The sequence below is a fragment of the Metopolophium dirhodum genome, chromosome 4 (genome assembly GCF_019925205.1).
Source record: "Metopolophium dirhodum isolate CAU chromosome 4, ASM1992520v1, whole genome shotgun sequence".
NCBI classification, from domain to species: Eukaryota; Metazoa; Arthropoda; class Insecta; order Hemiptera; family Aphididae; genus Metopolophium; species Metopolophium dirhodum.
Genome location: NC_083563.1, coordinates 32,355,801 through 32,376,048, shown reverse-complemented (window position 1 = coordinate 32,376,048; position 20,248 = coordinate 32,355,801). Strand labels below are relative to the sequence as shown.

General features: G+C 34.2%; 1 protein-coding gene across 4 annotated transcripts in view; it reads left to right on the top strand.

Annotated features, from left to right (window-relative positions):
• LOC132943749 (nucleolysin TIAR) overlaps window positions 1-20,248 on the top strand; it is a 356,895-nt gene that overhangs the window by 290,076 nt on the left and 46,571 nt on the right. For all 4 annotated transcript variants that reach the window (XM_061012833.1, XM_061012834.1, XM_061012832.1 and 1 more), the window contains one exon: window positions 11,757-11,832. In XM_061012833.1, the coding sequence (XP_060868816.1) occupies window positions 11,757-11,832 (76 nt within the window). The remainder of the gene's footprint in view (window positions 1-11,756; window positions 11,833-20,248) is intronic.

Here is a 20,248-nt window from a genome sequence, read left to right as displayed (position 1 = left end):
CGGCGACGAGGCTTACAATTAGCCAGCTATATTATTTTAATAATTGGCATATAATTTGCATATTTTTGATTTCAGAGGCACACCTAATAGTTAATCGTTATGAATCCCTTTCAAAACACCCCTCTCCCCTAACCATCTGATAGAAGTGAAATATGAAGTTGGAAATTATTGCATATTAAACATAACAATATTTCGAAGGTTTAATGTTATATTTTTCTATTGTGGCGTTTTCATTGCATAATCGCTGTGATATATCGTATACCTACGGTCAATACAAACAGATAACTATATTGTTATTACGATAATATGGTGATTATATTATTATTGTTATCACTGTAATCGTCCCTTTTTATCTTAATCGTCTACAACAATAATACGTATGTGGAAAACGATATTCGTGTTTCGATTCCTTGTCGCGTGTACCTAACTATGCATTTTGAAACGGTCAAACATCTAACAATAATATAATATTATGATTATTGCTGTTGTTAACAATACACTCAGTATTATAGACGGCGTTGAAACATTTCGGAACTGTACCAATTTCACTATGTTAAAGAATGAGCATCGGTCATACACTTATAATATTAAATACTATAATATGGTATACAACGAAGTGTGAGACGATACTGCTATACTGTTTTGAATGTAGTGTGACGTATAAAAATCCAGAAACGCGATTTTTTTTTTTATGCGCCATAATAAATTGTGAATTAGTGACCAACGCCCGTTTTTCTCTCACTACCTCATACCGTCTTTCCATTAACGCGTTTTAATTATATAATATACAATTAGAAACGCTTCGTTGTGACACTTTAATATGATATATATATAATATTATATATACTGCAGAAGTACAGTCGTTGCAAGATGGTACCTCAACTTCGTCTTACCGGCTTTCTATGCGTATCACGGAATCGTTGTGTTAATGATGTCGTAACCTCCCCCCTCCACCCCATACGAATCGTCAGAAATGACTGTTATTCTTTTTTAAGTAATTAAGTAATTTTTTTTTACACATACGAGAAGCCAACAAACCGAACAAACCACAAACACTATTATAAATTGTGATGACGAAATTCGATAATTAAATAAAACCGGAAATTCGATTTTAATAATTTATTGCAGTGATGGTGTATATTTTATTACTATATAGGAACATATATATATATATATATATATGCTAGATCTAATATGGTGGAGGATGAATTTTTCGTGGCTCAATAATATTTTCGACGACCGGAAGAATAATTCAATCAATACTTTGTATCCGCTACGTCTCTGTGACGAGAAAATCCATACTGAAATACCGTGTATTGTCCTTATTTTCGGACCGTTCTCCGAATACATCGTATCCTCCAATTTCCGTTGATTCGAATAAGTTTCCAGACGAGCCTGCTATCAGTGTCTATTAAATCGGGTTTTGTTGAAAATATGTTTTGACACAAACACAATGACAATATTATATTGTTATATAGCATTGTGCGAAACGGTTTGCCGTCGAGGTGACTGTTTAATATATGCATTAACTTTTCGTCGATTTCAGGATGGAGTGAGTGACAACAGGGTGAGTGTGTAATTGTTTCGGTGACGTTCGTTTAACGCGTGTGAATTTATATCGAACACGCATTGTTGGCGCTTGACAGTTTTGGTCGCGTATACGCACATAATAATATGTTATTTTTTATCGCTTGAAAGTCAATAAAATGGTTTAATAAATATTTAATTCTGGTTACGAAATTCTCGTCAACAATATTATAACGATACTTACTGATGAATATTTCTCTCTCTCTATCTCTATCTCATTCTCTCTCACTCACTCTGTCTGTCTATATCTTTCTCTTTTTTCAACTCACTCTTTCTCGATTTGGGACCAATAAATCTGGTAACAGAGGGAATCATAAATCCTCTCTCTTTCTATCTCTCTCTCTCTATTTCTCTCATTCTTACCCGCGAAGCCTGTTGAACCATTTCCAAAAACGTAAATTACATCAACTGCACGCTTGAGCGAATATTATACGTTATGCAAATATATTTTTAAACCACGCGTGTTTGACCCTTTAAATTAATATCGCTCTGCACTGACGCGGGTGGCGTACGCACCGAGAGTAATGGTCCGTCAATACATCCACGTTTCCGAAATAACGGTAAAGTTATATTATATGATTTTCTCAACATTGCACGGCAATTCTGCTAAAGGTTTCCTCTCCACTTCGAATATGATATGCGGTATGCGTCTCATAATACACTGCAGGGTTATTCCGTCTTACACGAAGAAATCAAGTCCATTTGGAAATTAATTTTAAGAACAAACCGTTGTAAGAATAATTGTTATAGAAACTTGTAAACCTTCTTCTAAAAACATCTTGTTTTTGAAAATTGAAAAATAAATATGTTCTTGAATTATTAAAATTTGACGTTACACTACTGAGTGACGTCAAAATAATGCCACTCATTAAAAAGAGTAACGTGACACTTAATTATTATCATTAGTTTTATCAATTTCCGACCATTACGCTCCCGACAGGGATTTAAGTCTAATTTTCTCGCGACGCTATTATATTATTATGGGATCATCTGCGATATTACAATAATAGAAACATCCAGCGAAATCGATTTCGTCACACTGCGAGCACTTGTCACGTGTTTAATACAATATACCTAATCGCAAATCCGGTATACGGTATACCTCTGCACACGCATAATATTATTACATACCTAAATAATCGTGAACCATGCTATAATATGGCAGGTCTACATAACATTATATATCAACTTTGAAGTACCTATACTCCTACCGCACATCCTGATAGTGTCGGCAAGCAAGTCCGCTGATTATTTTGACACAAAATCAAACATCAAAGCTACGCATGTATTATTATTATTATAATGCAGCAACGGATTTTATCGTGGGTATTGGGGGAAGGGACACACACATTTGCTTTATGCCTCGAGTTTTACAGATGTCGTGCATAAAGCATAATGGTAGCATCAATATTCGCTTATAGTGTACCTGTTTGTACGCAGGTATTGTAATATACGGTGACGTTATCAGTGATTGGATATGTGGGTGTTCCCGGGTCTTCCAACACCCACCTAACCTTATACTGTATAAAATAATAATTCATCTAGTACATATTTTATATAATCTAGAGTACAATACGTAGGTACGGAAAAATATTACATCAAGTAGACATATGTAACGACTTTGTGATAGTTTCACATTACGATAACAAAAATAACAAATCTGCTAAACATACCGTCAGGAACGTTTCGTAACGTTCAACACATCATACGAAATATTATGAACCCCATTCATTTGAAAAAATTGTAGAATGTTTCCCTAATAATGTCGTTTATTGAAATATTATTATTATGATCGTGTATTAATAAATTAATGGTGGAATATTATATAGTATTACATTATATACGTTTTACCGGTTTCGGTAAGGTTTTTACGCGGAATACATATTTTAGCCGTAACAATAGTAACGATACAATCAAACGACGGAAAATCGAAAAATATTGATTCCTACCGAAGATTTGGAGAACCTGACGTAGGTTGTGCGCTGTAATATAATAATACGCCATAACCATGTGCTCAATATTATATTATGTACACTCGAAAAACACCAGGGACGCTGAGACACGTGTGAAGTTTTTTCATCTCGGAACGATAAAAAAATGTACCGGCATCGGATCGCGAAATTGAAATGATGGGCTCGCAGTTTGTTATAATACCGCAATAAACAATTATTAGTCTTTTGATACGCAGCTCATAATAAGTCTATTTATAAGCTTCCGAGAGACTACACAAACGTTTCTCGTTTTTTTTTTCTCGCCCAGCTGGTTGCCGAGACCGTGCTTTGTTTTTTTTCGTTTCGCCACTTCGCCTACTGCTGCAGCGACTTGTTTATGCATTTTTTTCCTCTTTGTGGGTGGAACGTGTATTATTTTTCTAAGGAATAATTTATAAACTCCTATAAAACGGTTAAAATAAATTAGTCATCACCGCGATTATGAATACACGGGTAATGGTGAATTGCTATGTACGTGTAAGTTAAAATGGAAATGTAAGTTTCTTCATGAGTTATGTAATAGATATTATGTACTGATAGTGTTTTTTATAAATATATAAATAATATCTTAATTATTAGTTAACTAAACAACAATTTCTTCTCCAATTCATTCTGACTAGCCACACTTAGCCGGTGTGGTTGGAAATATTGTTTGTTTGTTGTACTGAGTTAGAAAAATACTTAGCATTCAGCACGAATAATTTTAGTTGTAACTTTACCCATTACTATATGAACCAGAAAACACGGTGCTGATTTGTTAATCGATATCAAATCGCATAGGTACCAAAACGTGTAAGAACTTACATTTGCACAAATATAAAGCTGATCTTGCAACGCCCAAGAATAATCACCCGTATGTATACCAAAATAATCATGAAAATAATATATAGAAATATAATAAATTCCCTGGGGTGGTGGTGGTGGTGGTGGTGGTGGAAACCCCAACCTACTAACCCCATAAAAATGCCACTGCCTGCTTCTACCCACCTTTTTCGTCGATTCCATCCCCTATGACATCAACCACGCGTACACTCGGTGGTGGGAGTGTTGGATAAAAGCCGTTTTATACGCGCGTTTTCCGGCCTGCATACGTAAGGAAACTCTGACGGAGCATTTTCTCTTGCACCGTTGCAACACCGATTCTAGCAATATGTCACACCTCCCCCCCCCCCCACAACCCCCCACCACTTACTACAGAGTGTATGATGCCGATATATAATACCTACCACATTACGTCGGAATTTTATTATTTTTATTATTTTTTTTCTCATTTTCAATACATGAAAGGCGTAGGAAACGCCGAAGCCCGTTATGCGATGCCGGTTCCAAATTAATTTCGCGACAAAGCAACACGCGCTTTCGTTGTTTCATAGGTCGAAATTTTTTCCACACCGTTCGATATTATAATGAATGGCGCGTAAAGCGAATTCGAGAGAAAGAATAAAATAAAAATCACAGGAATGATCCACTGACAACTTTTCCTTCTAGTCTGGATATTAAAATATTTTCAACATTTAAAAACGGTTATAAACTGCCATTTTTTTTAAACTTGTTATTAAATTTTATCATACAAAAAGTTTTAAAAACCTCAATTTTAAATAAATCTCATGAAAGATTATATTTTTTAATCTAGTTTATTATATATAATTTAATATGTTATAATATGTGTGTGTAAAAATGTATAAGTGCAATAGATTTTCAATAATTTGTAACTCGAGGGAAATAAAAAAAATATTTTATACCAAGCTTAAATATATTTATATACCGGGCTTAATAGAAATTTCAACGAGGACAATTTCTTTCAATACCACACTGTATAATGTAATATGTATGTATAGTGTACACGCAGAACTGTATAATTATTTATAAAATTATAATATTTCGCATCATTATAGGTACACCTCTATTGAAAAAACGTTAGCATGTCTACTTACCGAGTCATTAAAACTTTACAAATCCGAGTTACTGTTCCACTAGTTGTCCTAGACATGTTTGAAGGATGTATTTATTACACAGAAAATGGAAGGTTATCGCAAAGTTTCACATCAGATGCAACCAGCCATATTTTACATGGTACCAACACGTCATATACCCAGGGCAGGAAGATTTCATTTAAAATCTTCCCTCGACGTTCTATGAATGTATCATAATTCTGAATTTTAAGTTTACAATCGTTTTAAATACTTGGATTCATAATACCTTGTAATTCTTAGCATTATGAACTATCGTGTGCTATACAATTTCGTTTTTAATGAGTATCTCACTTCCTTTTCATGTAAATGCATCTGGTGATAATCAGATAAATAATTGTTTAAACATTTAGATTTATATGTATCTAAATAAAAATTCGTACAAGATGTTTTTGAGTTCTGTGAAATGTACATATACATTACGAATTACATGATAATACAACCATGGAAAAAAGGTTAGATAACATAAGGCAATTTCAAAATTATAGATTATTTCTTTTTTTTATATATAAGTGTATACAAAATACTAGATCTGATATTTTATATTTTTGTAAAACCATTTTTAATGATTATTGTACTTAGGTAGTATATAATTATATATGTCAATAACTTTGAAGCTACTCGTTCGAACTTTGATTTAGAGACATCAATGTGTTCAAAATCTACTTAACAATGTATAGTTAAAATAGGTGATTCATATCTCCAAAAAAGATATGAATAATGTCTGTATAATGTCCAACTGAGTATTAAAAAATCTAAATAATACAAAATATGGTTTCTGAGTACAGTTGCTTGAAAATTCCAAATATCAGAATACCAGTGAGTAAAAAAAAAAAAAAAAAAATGGTGACTCATCCCGTGCTTGGTATATCAACATGTACACCTGTAACACGACATCGAACACTGAACATGTGTGGTTTTATGGATAAACTTTTAGAATACACGGGAAACAATTAGCGAACAACAGTGGTATAGCCTTACAGTGTACCTACGTCATGCTATAATCAGTTTAATAGTATCATTATAATTTATTACGGTATCGCTTATAATTACTTTGTCGAGTGTACCTGTACCCTCGCCAGTGAGGTACATTTATTCCGTATTTTAGATCGTGCGCCTGAGCCTTTAGCACCGACGACATATTATTAGTACATTATATATAAGAGAGTTGGGCGTGTTGTATAGAATGAAGTGTACCTATGTGCTAGTCTGCAGCGCGCGTGAAGAGGAGAGCCGACCAAAAGTTACGGTACACAAATGTGATGTTTTATTGAACGGTTCGGGTCACGAGCACATAGAGTTTCTAACGAAAGTTGGAAATTCCGACATCACTACTGCAGCTGGATGCGCGTGTATACTTATTATAATATAATATTATATAAGCGTGCCGTTACTATATTATGTGAATTATTAGCTTATCCCCGTGTATAACGACATTTTAGTCACAGATCGTGATATAACAGATGAAAATGTAGCGCGCGTTATATCGCGCGTATTATAATAATATACAACACTCAATACATAGGTTTAAGCGTTTTTGTATAATTAAATGCATAATATAATATAATATAATAGGTATGTGTTTAAAATTATTCGTAGTCATAATGCGCGCGCGGCGTACAGAAACCTTGGATTAAAATTGTACGCGCAACACTCGATTTCAGTATTGAATAACAATAACATTTGCACAAACACATGATAAATATATACATACATATAATATATATAATATATTTATATGTTTATGTATTATTTTACGTATTCGATCTATACAGTTAATCGCTAGTTATTACCCCATCCGCACATCGATAAACTCGACTCATTCATATATAGCATAACATTATAATATTATAATAATATATAACTTTAAAATGAAATCCATGTTTAATATTTATGCGAGCAGAATGGTGGGAGAGGGGGGAGAAGCGACGAACAACAGAAAACAACTCTCGGGTCTGAAAGTCGTATAATAGTTATTAACTCGCGCAATATTATTGAAGACTTTTCCGATTATTGTCTGCCACCCGCGCCCGTACCACCTGGGTTTTTAAGCAACACGTACTATATTATATATACTTTTCCGTTTTTGATTATATATAAAAAATGACCCCACTTGAACCTATATTATGTATACATTTTATTTTAATGTGGTGTATTGACAAAAGTAGCACCCTACTCGATATTTTCCACTTCAAAGAAAATGTATGAATCATAAATAAATATAAATTAATAAGTAACCATTAATTGTATATTATATACCTGGTGGGAATTAGGTATTATTTTTTACATTTTATTCGTTTCATGGTGTTTTATGGTGATAAACAAAGCGTTACGCAAAATCGGTTAGAAAATAAAAATGTCTGTACCAAACCCAAAAACATATTTATGTTAAAAAAAAAACAATATTCGTTTAATGTCTATGAAAAAAATATATAATAATATATAAATATAAATAAATAGCTACAGAGACAGTGGATAATATACAAACATATTATAATATATTTTAGACGAAGCGCAGTGCACACCACAACGGGAATATAATTTATGTTTATTTATGAGAAATTCTTCGTATCTCTCGTACGTGTAATAATAATAATAATAACAACAGCCCATGAGAAAATCGGCGATGGTAAAAATATATATATATATAACAATAATAATAAATACAAACAGAAAATTATTAACCTGTAACATACGCGATAAAAAAAATATTGCAATATATATTATTACGAGTGAAACAAATCTTCGTTGCCGCGAGGATATTGTATTTTATACATATACCTATAGGTACCTACACGTATATACGCGTGCACGTGTATAGCGAATTGGATATCGAAGGGAGAGAAAATAAAATCCGCGAGTTCTCTGTGAAAACTGCATAATATTTTTAACGCCGCTCGCACACTCGTCTCATTATGTAGGCTCGTTTTTTTTCACTGTTTCCACTTGAATACGTTCAACAACTGTTTCCAGCGAGTAACAATAACGCCGTCCCATTTCCCGAGTATAATATAAAACAAACAATGGACAACTCCGCATTACCTATTATAAAATTATGGCATAATAATATATTACATTATATATAATATTATTATATACACACTTGTATAGGCATAATAAATACATAACGTGTAATATAATATTATCATAGCACGCGGTGTAAGCTGAGTGTGAAACTCCATAATTTTCTGACTGAATTAATAACCATTACAACGTTTAGGCGCATTATATGTGGTGGACGGTGGTTTACGAGCGTCTAAAATTATAGTAGGATTTGGAGTAATTAAAAATTCCATGAAAAAATGTTTTTGATCAGCATTGGTGGCGGTGGCGGTGGAACATTAACTTGTTAAACATTCAAAGCCAAGTTAGTTAATTTTCCAAACAATTTATTAACTAAACTAGTTAATTAGTATCTTTTATAATAACTTAACTTTTTCCAGTTAGTTGGAAAAATGATACGTTAAGTTTAAATCAAGCGTGTACAATATAATCTGTAATATTATTCATAAAACTAATTAAACCTTATTTTTTTTTTGATAACAAGGTACATAGTTATTTTAAATGAAAATAAAATATATTCATCGATTTAATAATATTAAGACAACAGTTAAATTTGTGTTGAATAACGCGTAATATGGTCTAATCCACCAAAACAGCTAGTGTTCAATAAGAAGAAATTATATGGATGCATTTATAACAAAATATTTAGTTAAAAAATAAAACTGAAAGCTTCTCGTCTAATCACTTTATAGATGGTAATTGAAAACGATGAACTAAATGAGTATAACTAAATGATATTTTTTTCATATAAATTTTAAACTTACCGAGTTAAGTATTTCGTTTGTTAACTTTTAACGTTCTTAGCGTTGACTTACGTTCACTTAATAAAATTTTTTTTTTCATTAACATTGATGATCAGTGATCACAATTAATTTTCATTAAGTAGGTAGGTATGTTTCAGATAATTGAGTTATTAAAATAAGAAAACAATGTACAAGTTCGATTTTAAATAATTCAAATAGCTTAAATAACGTTAATGTAATTTAATTCATTACAGCTGGGAAAAATAAAAACCAAAAAAATAGCACTTTAAGAATTAATACTCCATAGTGACAGATTATTGGTATTAAAATCATAATAACTATAACGACATGCTCTTATAATACTTTACTGTGGCATTTGGTTTTCACCATTCTCTCGTTTATTACTCATAGGTACATAATATTATAATACAATGTAATACTTTAATAATATTGTGTGTGTATGTGTATTACATTGTTTGTGTGTAGGTAGTCTATTTTGTATTTTATGTTCAGAACAGTTTTCTGAAACGAGGAAAGCATATATATATTATTTCGATTCGACGGGACCAGAAAGGGGTAAGAATATTGCTGCTCTCGGCGCGACGGCGATGGGTGGTTTCATTTCCATGATGAGCAAAAAGCGTCGTCGAGCGCAATCCTCCGCCGCGATAGCGGCTGTAATTTATATCCGATACGGTTAAACGACTGTCGTGTCCCGCCGTCGCCCCTTTATCTTCCGAATGTGTGTACATATATACCTATGTATAAATAATATATATACTTATTTATATATATATGCGATCATATATTTCGAAATACAGTATAATATACTATAAATAGTGCGACGACTCGCCCAGACACAACGACGACTCTCGTCAGTCGCGACAATCCGAGAGCTTATATTTTATAAAATTATAAATAAAGTATATTAAGTACTCTACCGCCGTCGAATTAAGCCCTCGTTTCGCTATACATTCATCCCTTGCCATGTCGCGTGGAAAACGAAAAAATTCGATTTCTTTGTACCACCGTGCACGACAGGTATCTCGTTTTCGGCGATGACGTGTAATAGTATTGTTTGTTCGGGTCCGTTTGAATAATATTTAGACTGTCGCTAGTTTCCGGTTGCACGTTTCCGGGTCTCTGCCGACATTGCTTTTTATTATTTGTCGCTTCGTTATAATATTATCGCGCTACGAGCGCATAACGCTGTGCTCGGTACGATTTTATTCTGCCGGCACTATCATAATATAAGTAGGTATATAACTACTATACAACCATATTAATGTAATATTATTTTCTAATTTCTACGCACTACTGCGTGCTACCATGGTTTTCCGTGAAACCTCGTGTATTTTTAACTCTAATATAATAAAACAGGGAAAATAACTGTAACTGACGACACGAGGGTGAACCGCGAATTTCCTACCGATCCGCCGCGGGTGTATAGTTTTGGTGCGTACACGTATAGTGCCCGCTGCGAGTTTTCTGGTCGCACCCTAATGCGCGCGTGTGTGCGTGTGTGCGTGGTTTACTGCTCGACGATAAAAGAGGGGAGAAAAAAGTGTTTTCACTCTCTCACTCTCTCATCCTCTCCCCTACCCCGTCGGCGTTATGACGTTTGCAGGACAGAAACCGACCTATCTACGTCTCTCTCTCTTTCTCTCTGTAACCGCGCTGACGCTGTCACTCCATCCCGGTCCCTATTTCCTCCTCCCCCACCCCCTCACCATATTGAAAACCGTCGTCGTCGTATCGAATTCCCATTACGACGCGAGCTCACAATAATCTAATTTCTCCGCATTTTAATGGGCCCTCTCTCATTCGATTACAACTTACAGCGGCGGCGCAATGTCGATTTAAATGACCAAGTTTTATTTTATTCTATTTAAATAAAGTTGAAAAAACGAAAAGTTTTCAAAAGAAAAATATGCTTACACAGTTATTCAGTTATTGCGGCTATGGGTTTCGCTCGTATTCGCTACCTACCTACCTACGTTTGTGTTGCATACATACCTCTTCATAATGTTAATTGGCAGCGTATAATTAAAACTATCGATGCACCAACTATAAATACTTTTGATACGATCGAGTTGTTAGACCAACAACTTTCGGGAGGTTTGGAACGAATTTAATTAAAAATTCCGAACTTTAATCATATATATTAGCTAATAGTGAAAAAAAAACCCTTTATATCACTCATTTTTTCAGACATGAATTATACGCCGCGCTGTTATAATACATACGTTTTTATAATTGCTTAATTGGTTTATGAAAAAAATATTTTATTCGTACCCATTTTGGTTCGGATCAAAGTTTTAACAATAATAATTTACAATTGAATTACCTATAGTATAAAACCGTTTAATTTTACTAATTAAATGTCATTTGTAATGTTTCAGAGATTGCCGAGTAGTACGAGATCCGCAAACGTTAAAATCAAAAGGCTACGGCTTCGTGTCGTTTCTGAAAAAAGCTGTAAGTATACAAACATGTTTTTTAATCTTAACTTTTTATCTGATATTAATTGGAAACCGGAAATAATAAAGTCAGTAAATTGAGATATTATAATGAAAGAGATGGTTTTTTTTTTTTAAATTTCAATTCCGTCTTTTACCTTATCGCATCGGCGAAATGAGACAAAGAGATCTTTTGTCCTGTTGGGAACACAATATTTTGAAAATCTTTCAAAGGTCTAAAGATAGGTATAATAAGAATGAGCTGGTATAATTCTTTTTCATTTTGTTTTCTCACAACACTTTGTGTTGCCCGACAGTTTTGAATTACCGGCGACCACTGGGTTAGAGTTTCAGCAGTACATAACATAACAATAATATAGACATCTTTCACACAATATAAAATAAACTCAATGAGGATGATTTTTGATGAAAAAGAAATTCACCTATTTAATTATAAATGCATTACCGCCTTAAAAAAATATTTACTTTAACAATATTATCATAGTCGTGTAAAAAATTCTAAATAGACATTGTTTCATAATTATCATAATATAGTATAATATTGTTATCATAATATTGTATTATATTGTCCACCGCCGACGAAAAGATCGTTTCTCACTTGTCGCACCACTAATACAACAACTACTACAGTCGTCTGTTTATCGTATTAAATTATTTTATGTTATAGTGTTACATGTCATTATTATTATCGTCGCTGTATTCGTTCTCCAAGCTCACTAAATGTTTTTATTTTTTTTTATGCATATTATAATATTATAATGTAAATACGAGATGTGCACGTGTATACAGCGTCATAATATCGCCGTCGGTTTTTGTGGGATGATATACCACTACTGTATACAGAATCCTATTGTTTTACCGATTTATGTGCTGGGTATTGTGTGGGTTTTCCCCTCCAACTTTCTCTCCTTCAACATCACCACTCAACCCCCATCGCCACCCACCCCAACATACGGGGTGTTTCGAATGCTCACGCCATATAACAAAACGACCGGTCGGCTGCTGCGCCTCATTGTTGAATCGCTGCTGCGTTTTATCCCGACACTCGAACGTGATAAGGAGAATTACTCCGGAAAATTGAACTGTTTACATTCGCATACGCGTGCACCACGCACACCACCGCGAATCGGCCGGTTTTTTTTATATATATATCTGTGTTATATAATAATATGTAGTAGTTATTTTTTCCACTACCGTCATTTCCCCCGCTACCATCAGCCACGTCGTTGTTTCAGGGTTTACTGCGGTCGATCTTGAATTAGGGAATTGGAGTTATATTATATCATAGTAAATATCAAAAAAAAAAATGTTTTAGCTTTCAAAATTATTTACTAGACGGAAGGGATTCCGCGCTACGACCATGACTGTGCACTGTGCAGCGTATATACATATTTATATTACTATATTATATATAAATACATCGGCCACCGTTGCCCACGCTGCACACAGTATAAATTCGTCCAAAACCCACGGCTTATGTGTGTAGCACTGCAGACGGAGGAGAAGGTGACTAAATGGGGTCCGGGGGGGGGGGGGGGGGGTGGATAGAATTACGACTCTCGCTAGTGATCCCGTGTGCAATTTTAAAACCAGATAATTTATACAGATTTAAAAACGTAATGCTGTGAGTTTTTCATGCCAGATTGGCGACAGACCTTTATGAAAAATATTATTTATTGTTTATATTTTATTTCTTTACATAGTTGTTCGCTTTTGTATCACAAAAATAGTATTCGGTAAAATATACTATAGTGAATATGTGTAATAGACTTATATTGATTCGTAAACAAATTTTAAAGCAATATACTCTCACCTGAATACACGGACATTAAAATAAAATTATTACACATAATGTAGGATTTAAAGCTGAAGGACCTACAGTGTTCAGGTCTAGAAACACACACGTTAATTTATACACATCTTTAAAATGCTCATAAGTTGCTTCGATATTAAAATATATTATACTAATACGTGGTGCCCAAAATAATACTTTTACCTTCACATTTTATAACAGCTCTTTTTAACGGCACCTAATATTATTTTTAATAACAGAAGAAAATGGATTTTCTAAAGTTAAATTGTTTTCTTTAGTTTTTTACACAAACGAATAAATAACGACCACTAATATGTTTATCGTTATTATCTTGTCTTTTGTAAATATATTATGACGATTTGTAACCCGCACATAATATGTATGCCACTGAGAAAAGGTATCATCTCGAAAAATCAGTACGCCAACTCGCAATTTACAGCGGTCGTCTATCGGTACTTTCGTCCGGCTAAGGGTCTGGCTTCGGAGGAGGGCGAGGAAGTGGGCGTACGCGGTATTATGGTTTCCGGACGTAATTAAGTATTATCCGATGCACCGAATCCAATTGACCGTTTAGCAATCGCCATCGTATTATGCGGCCACAATCCATCGTCTCAGACCGCGATTCACATTATTATTATCGAACAGTAGAGCGGCGTTTCCGAAACTAGTTGTTCATGAAATTGTATCGTTTATAGTCGCACATAAAGTTTAAGAATCAGTAAATTTTTATGGCGGATGAGTTACAAATATGTATAATAATATAACTAAACATTACCAAATACCTATAATAGGTATACACTATACGTAATACTAAAACAGCAGTTTTTTTGGAGAGTCGGTCGTCGGTTGGTCAACTCCAATATAAGTGAACTATAATTGTGATTCGACTAACGCCTTGACATTAAGTCCGGGAAACGATAAGAAAATATGGAATATATTTTGATCGTTTAATCACCCCGTCAATCCGCGGTAACACCCCTCGCACGATCCCGGTCATGGTGTTGTTGCACTTTATAATAATAATCGTTGGACAATATCAATATTGTATTCATATATTATTATTATTATGTACAACAGTGCGTGAAAAAATAAAAACGGAAAAAACTGTCCTCCTGTCATGGCGATGTCATGCGCGTGGTTGCCGATGCCATATGTTCCACGCTCGATCTATAACGCCCGTATTATATACGTCGCGAGTACGCGTGTTCCTCCGAGATAAACGCCACACCCTCCCCATTGGGGCCGGGAAAGCGTGGGCGATCGGAGGGCCGTCGTCATCGAGACCCACTGGGCCGGGTCGTCGTCGGCGGCTTAATGTCGGGTCGTGAGGGATAAAAGTAATATATTGCATAAGTTTGGGTGCGTATGTGCAGTGTTATACGCGTGGATCTATCGGGTGCGGCGGCCGTCGGCTCTTCGCGACCACGTTTGCACGCGAAACTGTTGCGCGTCGCCGAGCCCCGACCTTGAAACTAGAAAACGTCTGTAGGAAAAGAACATATTATTATATACCACGACCGTACACTTTTCACCGTTCGTAAAGTGCTTACGATTGTTTTACATAAATGTGCGCGTTCGTAACGTCGCGGATAAAAGCACAACTGTGTGCAGTTCGGAAAGGCGCTGCGGTCGGATTGACTAATAATAATATATCACACTAATCGACTACGCGTTTCAATCGGCGATTATTATACCCACTCGTTTAGTCGAATAATCACACTCGTGTGTCGTAATAGCACATTAACCAGATTTATCGGCACCCTCTCTCAATTTTTACGATCTACTTACACTGTTGTTATATTTTGTAAATTTACTGGATTTCTTGTTAGTGTTTTTTTTTTTGTATTATTTTCGACAAATTATAAAATCATTTTTATCTAATGATCATTATAATTGAATAAATACTGAGCGTTGCGATATTATAATCTAACGACAATCATAATAATTTAATATTACATATATTATTTATATTATATAATATTATGTACGCAATACTATCATGGATGTTTACAATTCGAGAAAAAAATTAGCAGTTGCGTTAAATCCTTATATCGGATATATACAAGACGTCTTGTCATATTATTATCATACTATTTATAGATTCTATACGAAAAATATACTAGTTGATAAAATCAACGAAATGTTTACATCCCGACCAATAATTTATAAAAATTGACAATTACTTATCTAAGCTAGTTTCTAAAATGGCACTTGAAATAATTGTGGTTTCAAGTTCATACAAAAATAATAATTAACTACCATATATACACTGTTACAACAAAATATAATGGATCATTTAAAGCCGCGTGGATCACGTTGATATACTAATGAGTAATTTGACAATATTTAGACTTTTTCAACATGTACAACTTTTACTACAAGTATAATACGATGAAAACTGCCATAGAATCGCTTTACCTATTATCTGATTGCTGATATAAAAATAAAATATTTCGTTATATCAAATGTGGACCTAAGTTAAAATCTTCAGCTAACCTGTATGAATATTATTTGTTTTTGGGCATCTGAATTTTGAAAACCAGATTTTGAATGCAACTTTCATTGCGTATCATCATATTATATAAAGCTACTTAAATGCGATGTAAACAGAAATTCTACAACAAATTAAGTCATAATTCATAAGTATGCTTGGATAATAATGTACCTATTCAAATAATAATGAATACACCATTTGCATTTTGCAACTGTGACCCGTAGGTATATAATAACATCTATAAACTAGGTACTCAATCCAGTTCACCTTATCCTTTTATTTTGTAATAAATTTTCATATTTCGATTTTGATGTCGGTTATAATAATATTGTGCTATAAGTAAAACGTGACTATCTCATGATGACATGATATGAGTATATGACTGAGTAATTTCTGTAAATGAATTTATAATATCAACTCGGCGGATGTCAAATTACATTAACAAACGAGCGTTTTGCAAAGAAGCGTTGTAAGATATATTTTACAGCCGATATTGTTATCGAGCCGTAGGGCGTGATATGTAACAATCAGTCGTATGAAAAAGAGAAAAACGCTCGAGAGGACTGGTATACAATTTAAACGCGACGACCTTTCGCTGATCGGTGGGTGGGTGGGGGAGCCTTTTCCCGCGCCAACCTATTTATATAAATCGAATATCGGACCCGGGGAGTATCGTTTTTTACACGTCATTCAACGAGAACACATTGCCGTCGTTAAATACGAAGGAAATTGGACCTAGTCTCGGTGTCGGCGCAAATTACGACCCTCCTGCGACTTCATTATCGAAATCATGTATGGCGGGTTATCGCACACCGTACACGAGTGTGCGCATAATCTCACTTCTATTCCCTCGGCGTTTTTGACAGCTCTGTCATAAATCAAATAGTGATAATAAGTAAAATAGGCGTCACACACTGCGCTATAGCCACCTCCACGAATTGGATGATATCGTCTTTCCGCCAACGCTGTGTGTCAAACGTTATGCACATAATAATAACCTACTTGTATGCTGACATTAACCGCATTCTAAACAAACACGAAACACAATTTTCGATTCCCGATCAAAATGTATCTAGGCACCTACATAAAATATCATACCTATTCGGTATTTGAAATCTATTTGATTATTATTTATTTTATTTTTATTGCCAAAATATTTTAACATGAACTACCTGTAATAATTTATTATTATTTGCATTTTTTATCATACGGTACATGAAAGACAGTAAAGTTCACACTACAATATTCTGTCTTGACGAAAGACCTTACAATACATAATAATAATTATAATAAAAATAAAAATATGTCCGCTCATCCCAAAATATCTCATGAACAAATACTTATAAACCAAAGTGTGTTGTTAGTCAATGAATAATAAGCTTGCTCTGGACACTGATAGTAATAGTATCATATTATTGTCGTTTCGTTATACAAAAACCTACACATAATATTATCAAAGTATTATATAATCTGTGATAATATTATGGTATCGGCATCCGCTTGCTCCCACATTGTCAACCGAGAATGGAGGAGTGTGTGATACCGCGAACGTGGTTATCGTCTAGGCGTTCTATACCTAACCACTGGTATAAAAGCGATGGTTGGAATAGTCACCCGCAGATTCGGCGTTTGCCCATAATAATAACAATAATAATAATAACAGTAAATATAATAGTAACAATAAAGATAATCATAAAATTTCAGTGCGTAAAAGGAGAAAAACATAACGCACCGGGAGTTCGACGACGCGCACACGCACCGGAAAAAATTTAGCCGTAAAATTGTTTTGACGGGACGTATAGCGGCATTTTATTGTCTTGTAAACGGGGTCACGCCCGTGGCGGCCACATGGAGGCAGTGGCGTTAACGTGGCTCCCACCGAAGGCGTGTAATAAAAAAAGGGGGAATTTTGAGTGGTGGCGGCGGTGGTGGTGGAAAAAACATATCGTTCCGAATTCAATAAGATAAAAGGCGAAAAAAGCGTTGATGATATAAGCGTGTGCGTAAAATATTGAGTATCATATTATGAAAATTGTAAAACCGCCACCCCTCCAGCGCGTAACAAACACGCGAATAAAGATAATATTTTTTTGGTTATAAAAAAAGAAGAAGTTTACAGTGCCGTTTTCAGCGTGCCATAAATTTCCTGGTTTTTTTTTTCAAGCTCGCGGTGTATATTATGATGTACTCCCCCTGCACGAAATCCGGCATTAGATGTTCTGCCGTCCACGTGTAGCCAATTTAATTTTCCGTCGTATAAACCGTCGAGGCAGGAAAACTCTTTTTCCGATATAAACTTCTTTATTTCGTTTATTTATTTTTACCGCGGAGGGATAAAAATTCATTTACAGAAAGGTTTAATGAACCGGAGTGGGATCATAATATATTGTGTAACATAATAATATATTTACGTTATACTCATATACCTTGGTATTGGTATATGACATAAAACCTACGCGCGTTATAATAATACTATTGACCGCTGAAACACATAACAGCTGATCCTCGGACCCAGATTGCAATATTTATGACATGAATATTGTGTAATATAATATTATTGCCACCACAATATTCGGTAACTTGTGTATAACAACTGTAATACAAATGAAGGTCCAATGCACCCCAAACCCTTAAAAGCCCTGTCCAAAAATATTAATAGAATAAAATGTTTGTATACAATTGATAAACCTTTAAAAAATATACCGTGGGGGCTTGAGCATCACTGCAAATTGTTCCTGTCTGGGTCACGGGTCTGGTGTGGTACCTGGTGTATAGTACCTAATATATATTATAATGTAATATATCAATGTGGTCACCGTACGACTTTGACATTTCGGTATACCTAACCTGTTACTTAAAAGTTCTCAAGTCGATAATTCGATATGCTCTCGTGATTACGACCAAGATTGCCTTAATGTCATTATACTCGAAGTACACTTGACGAGAATCGACGATTAAGGGCACGGTATATATATATATATAATAGAGAGTTACGGTGAAACGGATTTTCTTTTCTTTTATCGTCGTCGCGTTCGCTAAATATTCTCGAAACTCGTAAAGGAAAAACACAATTCTTTCACGACGACTTTCTGGCCGTACCTAAATAATAGTAATCCGTGTAGATACTTATAATAATAATATTATTAACGTCGTATGTATGCACGAATTAAATACATTTTTATGGATTCACCTTTCTCATTCAGTTATCATTGGAAACGGTCCGGTTTTACAGCAAAATTTAGTACCTATTACACGCGCTTTCTGTGTTACGCGTACAGTACATAATTTATTCTTTGTGCCATATAATATTTACTATTATCGTACATGTTCGTTCTTCATTCACTCTAATAGTCTAAAACGATTATGATACTGAGTGCTTCTGCAGGATAATAAATATATATAAAAAAAAACTTTCACGGTAAATATTTAATTTTGTGGCAATCGATTTGACAGATGAGTACAAAACAGTTAGTCTTTTCTCAATATTTCTTAATTTTTCGTGCTTTTGCGTGTGTTAATCATCTACTAACATAATATTATTATGTTTACGCTTCAGTGGCATCCACCCAAGTGTCCATGGATTGCGGTCGTCATTTAATTTCTTTATTTCAGGAGCAATGTTGCTCGTTGGTATTATCAACAGCCTAGAACCTGGCACCAATTAGACATTATATCTATTGGGTTTTTTTTTTAAATATTTTTTTCGTCTACAATCGAAATATTAGTAATACATTAATATAACAGTAGTAGAACATGTCATAATAGTTCAATCGTTGTTTGTATTGTGTAAAAATTTTACCCCTGATAACGTTATTTTATTGACATTCTGAGATTTAGTATAATATCTAGATTTATGTATGTAATCTTTCAGTATACAGATAATATTACAACTTATAAATCTATAGTGTATGAACAATACGCAATTTGGCACACATTATTTGAACGTCGCACTAATAAATTACATTTTGGGCAATACAGCTGTGACAAATAAAAAGATTCTCAAGTGATTTAATTGAAAATTAAAAATCCGAATCGAAGAGGGACTGAAGAGGGTCTGTTTTGGAAAAATGTTTGGCGGTGGTCTACGGATAAATTACGAATATTAAT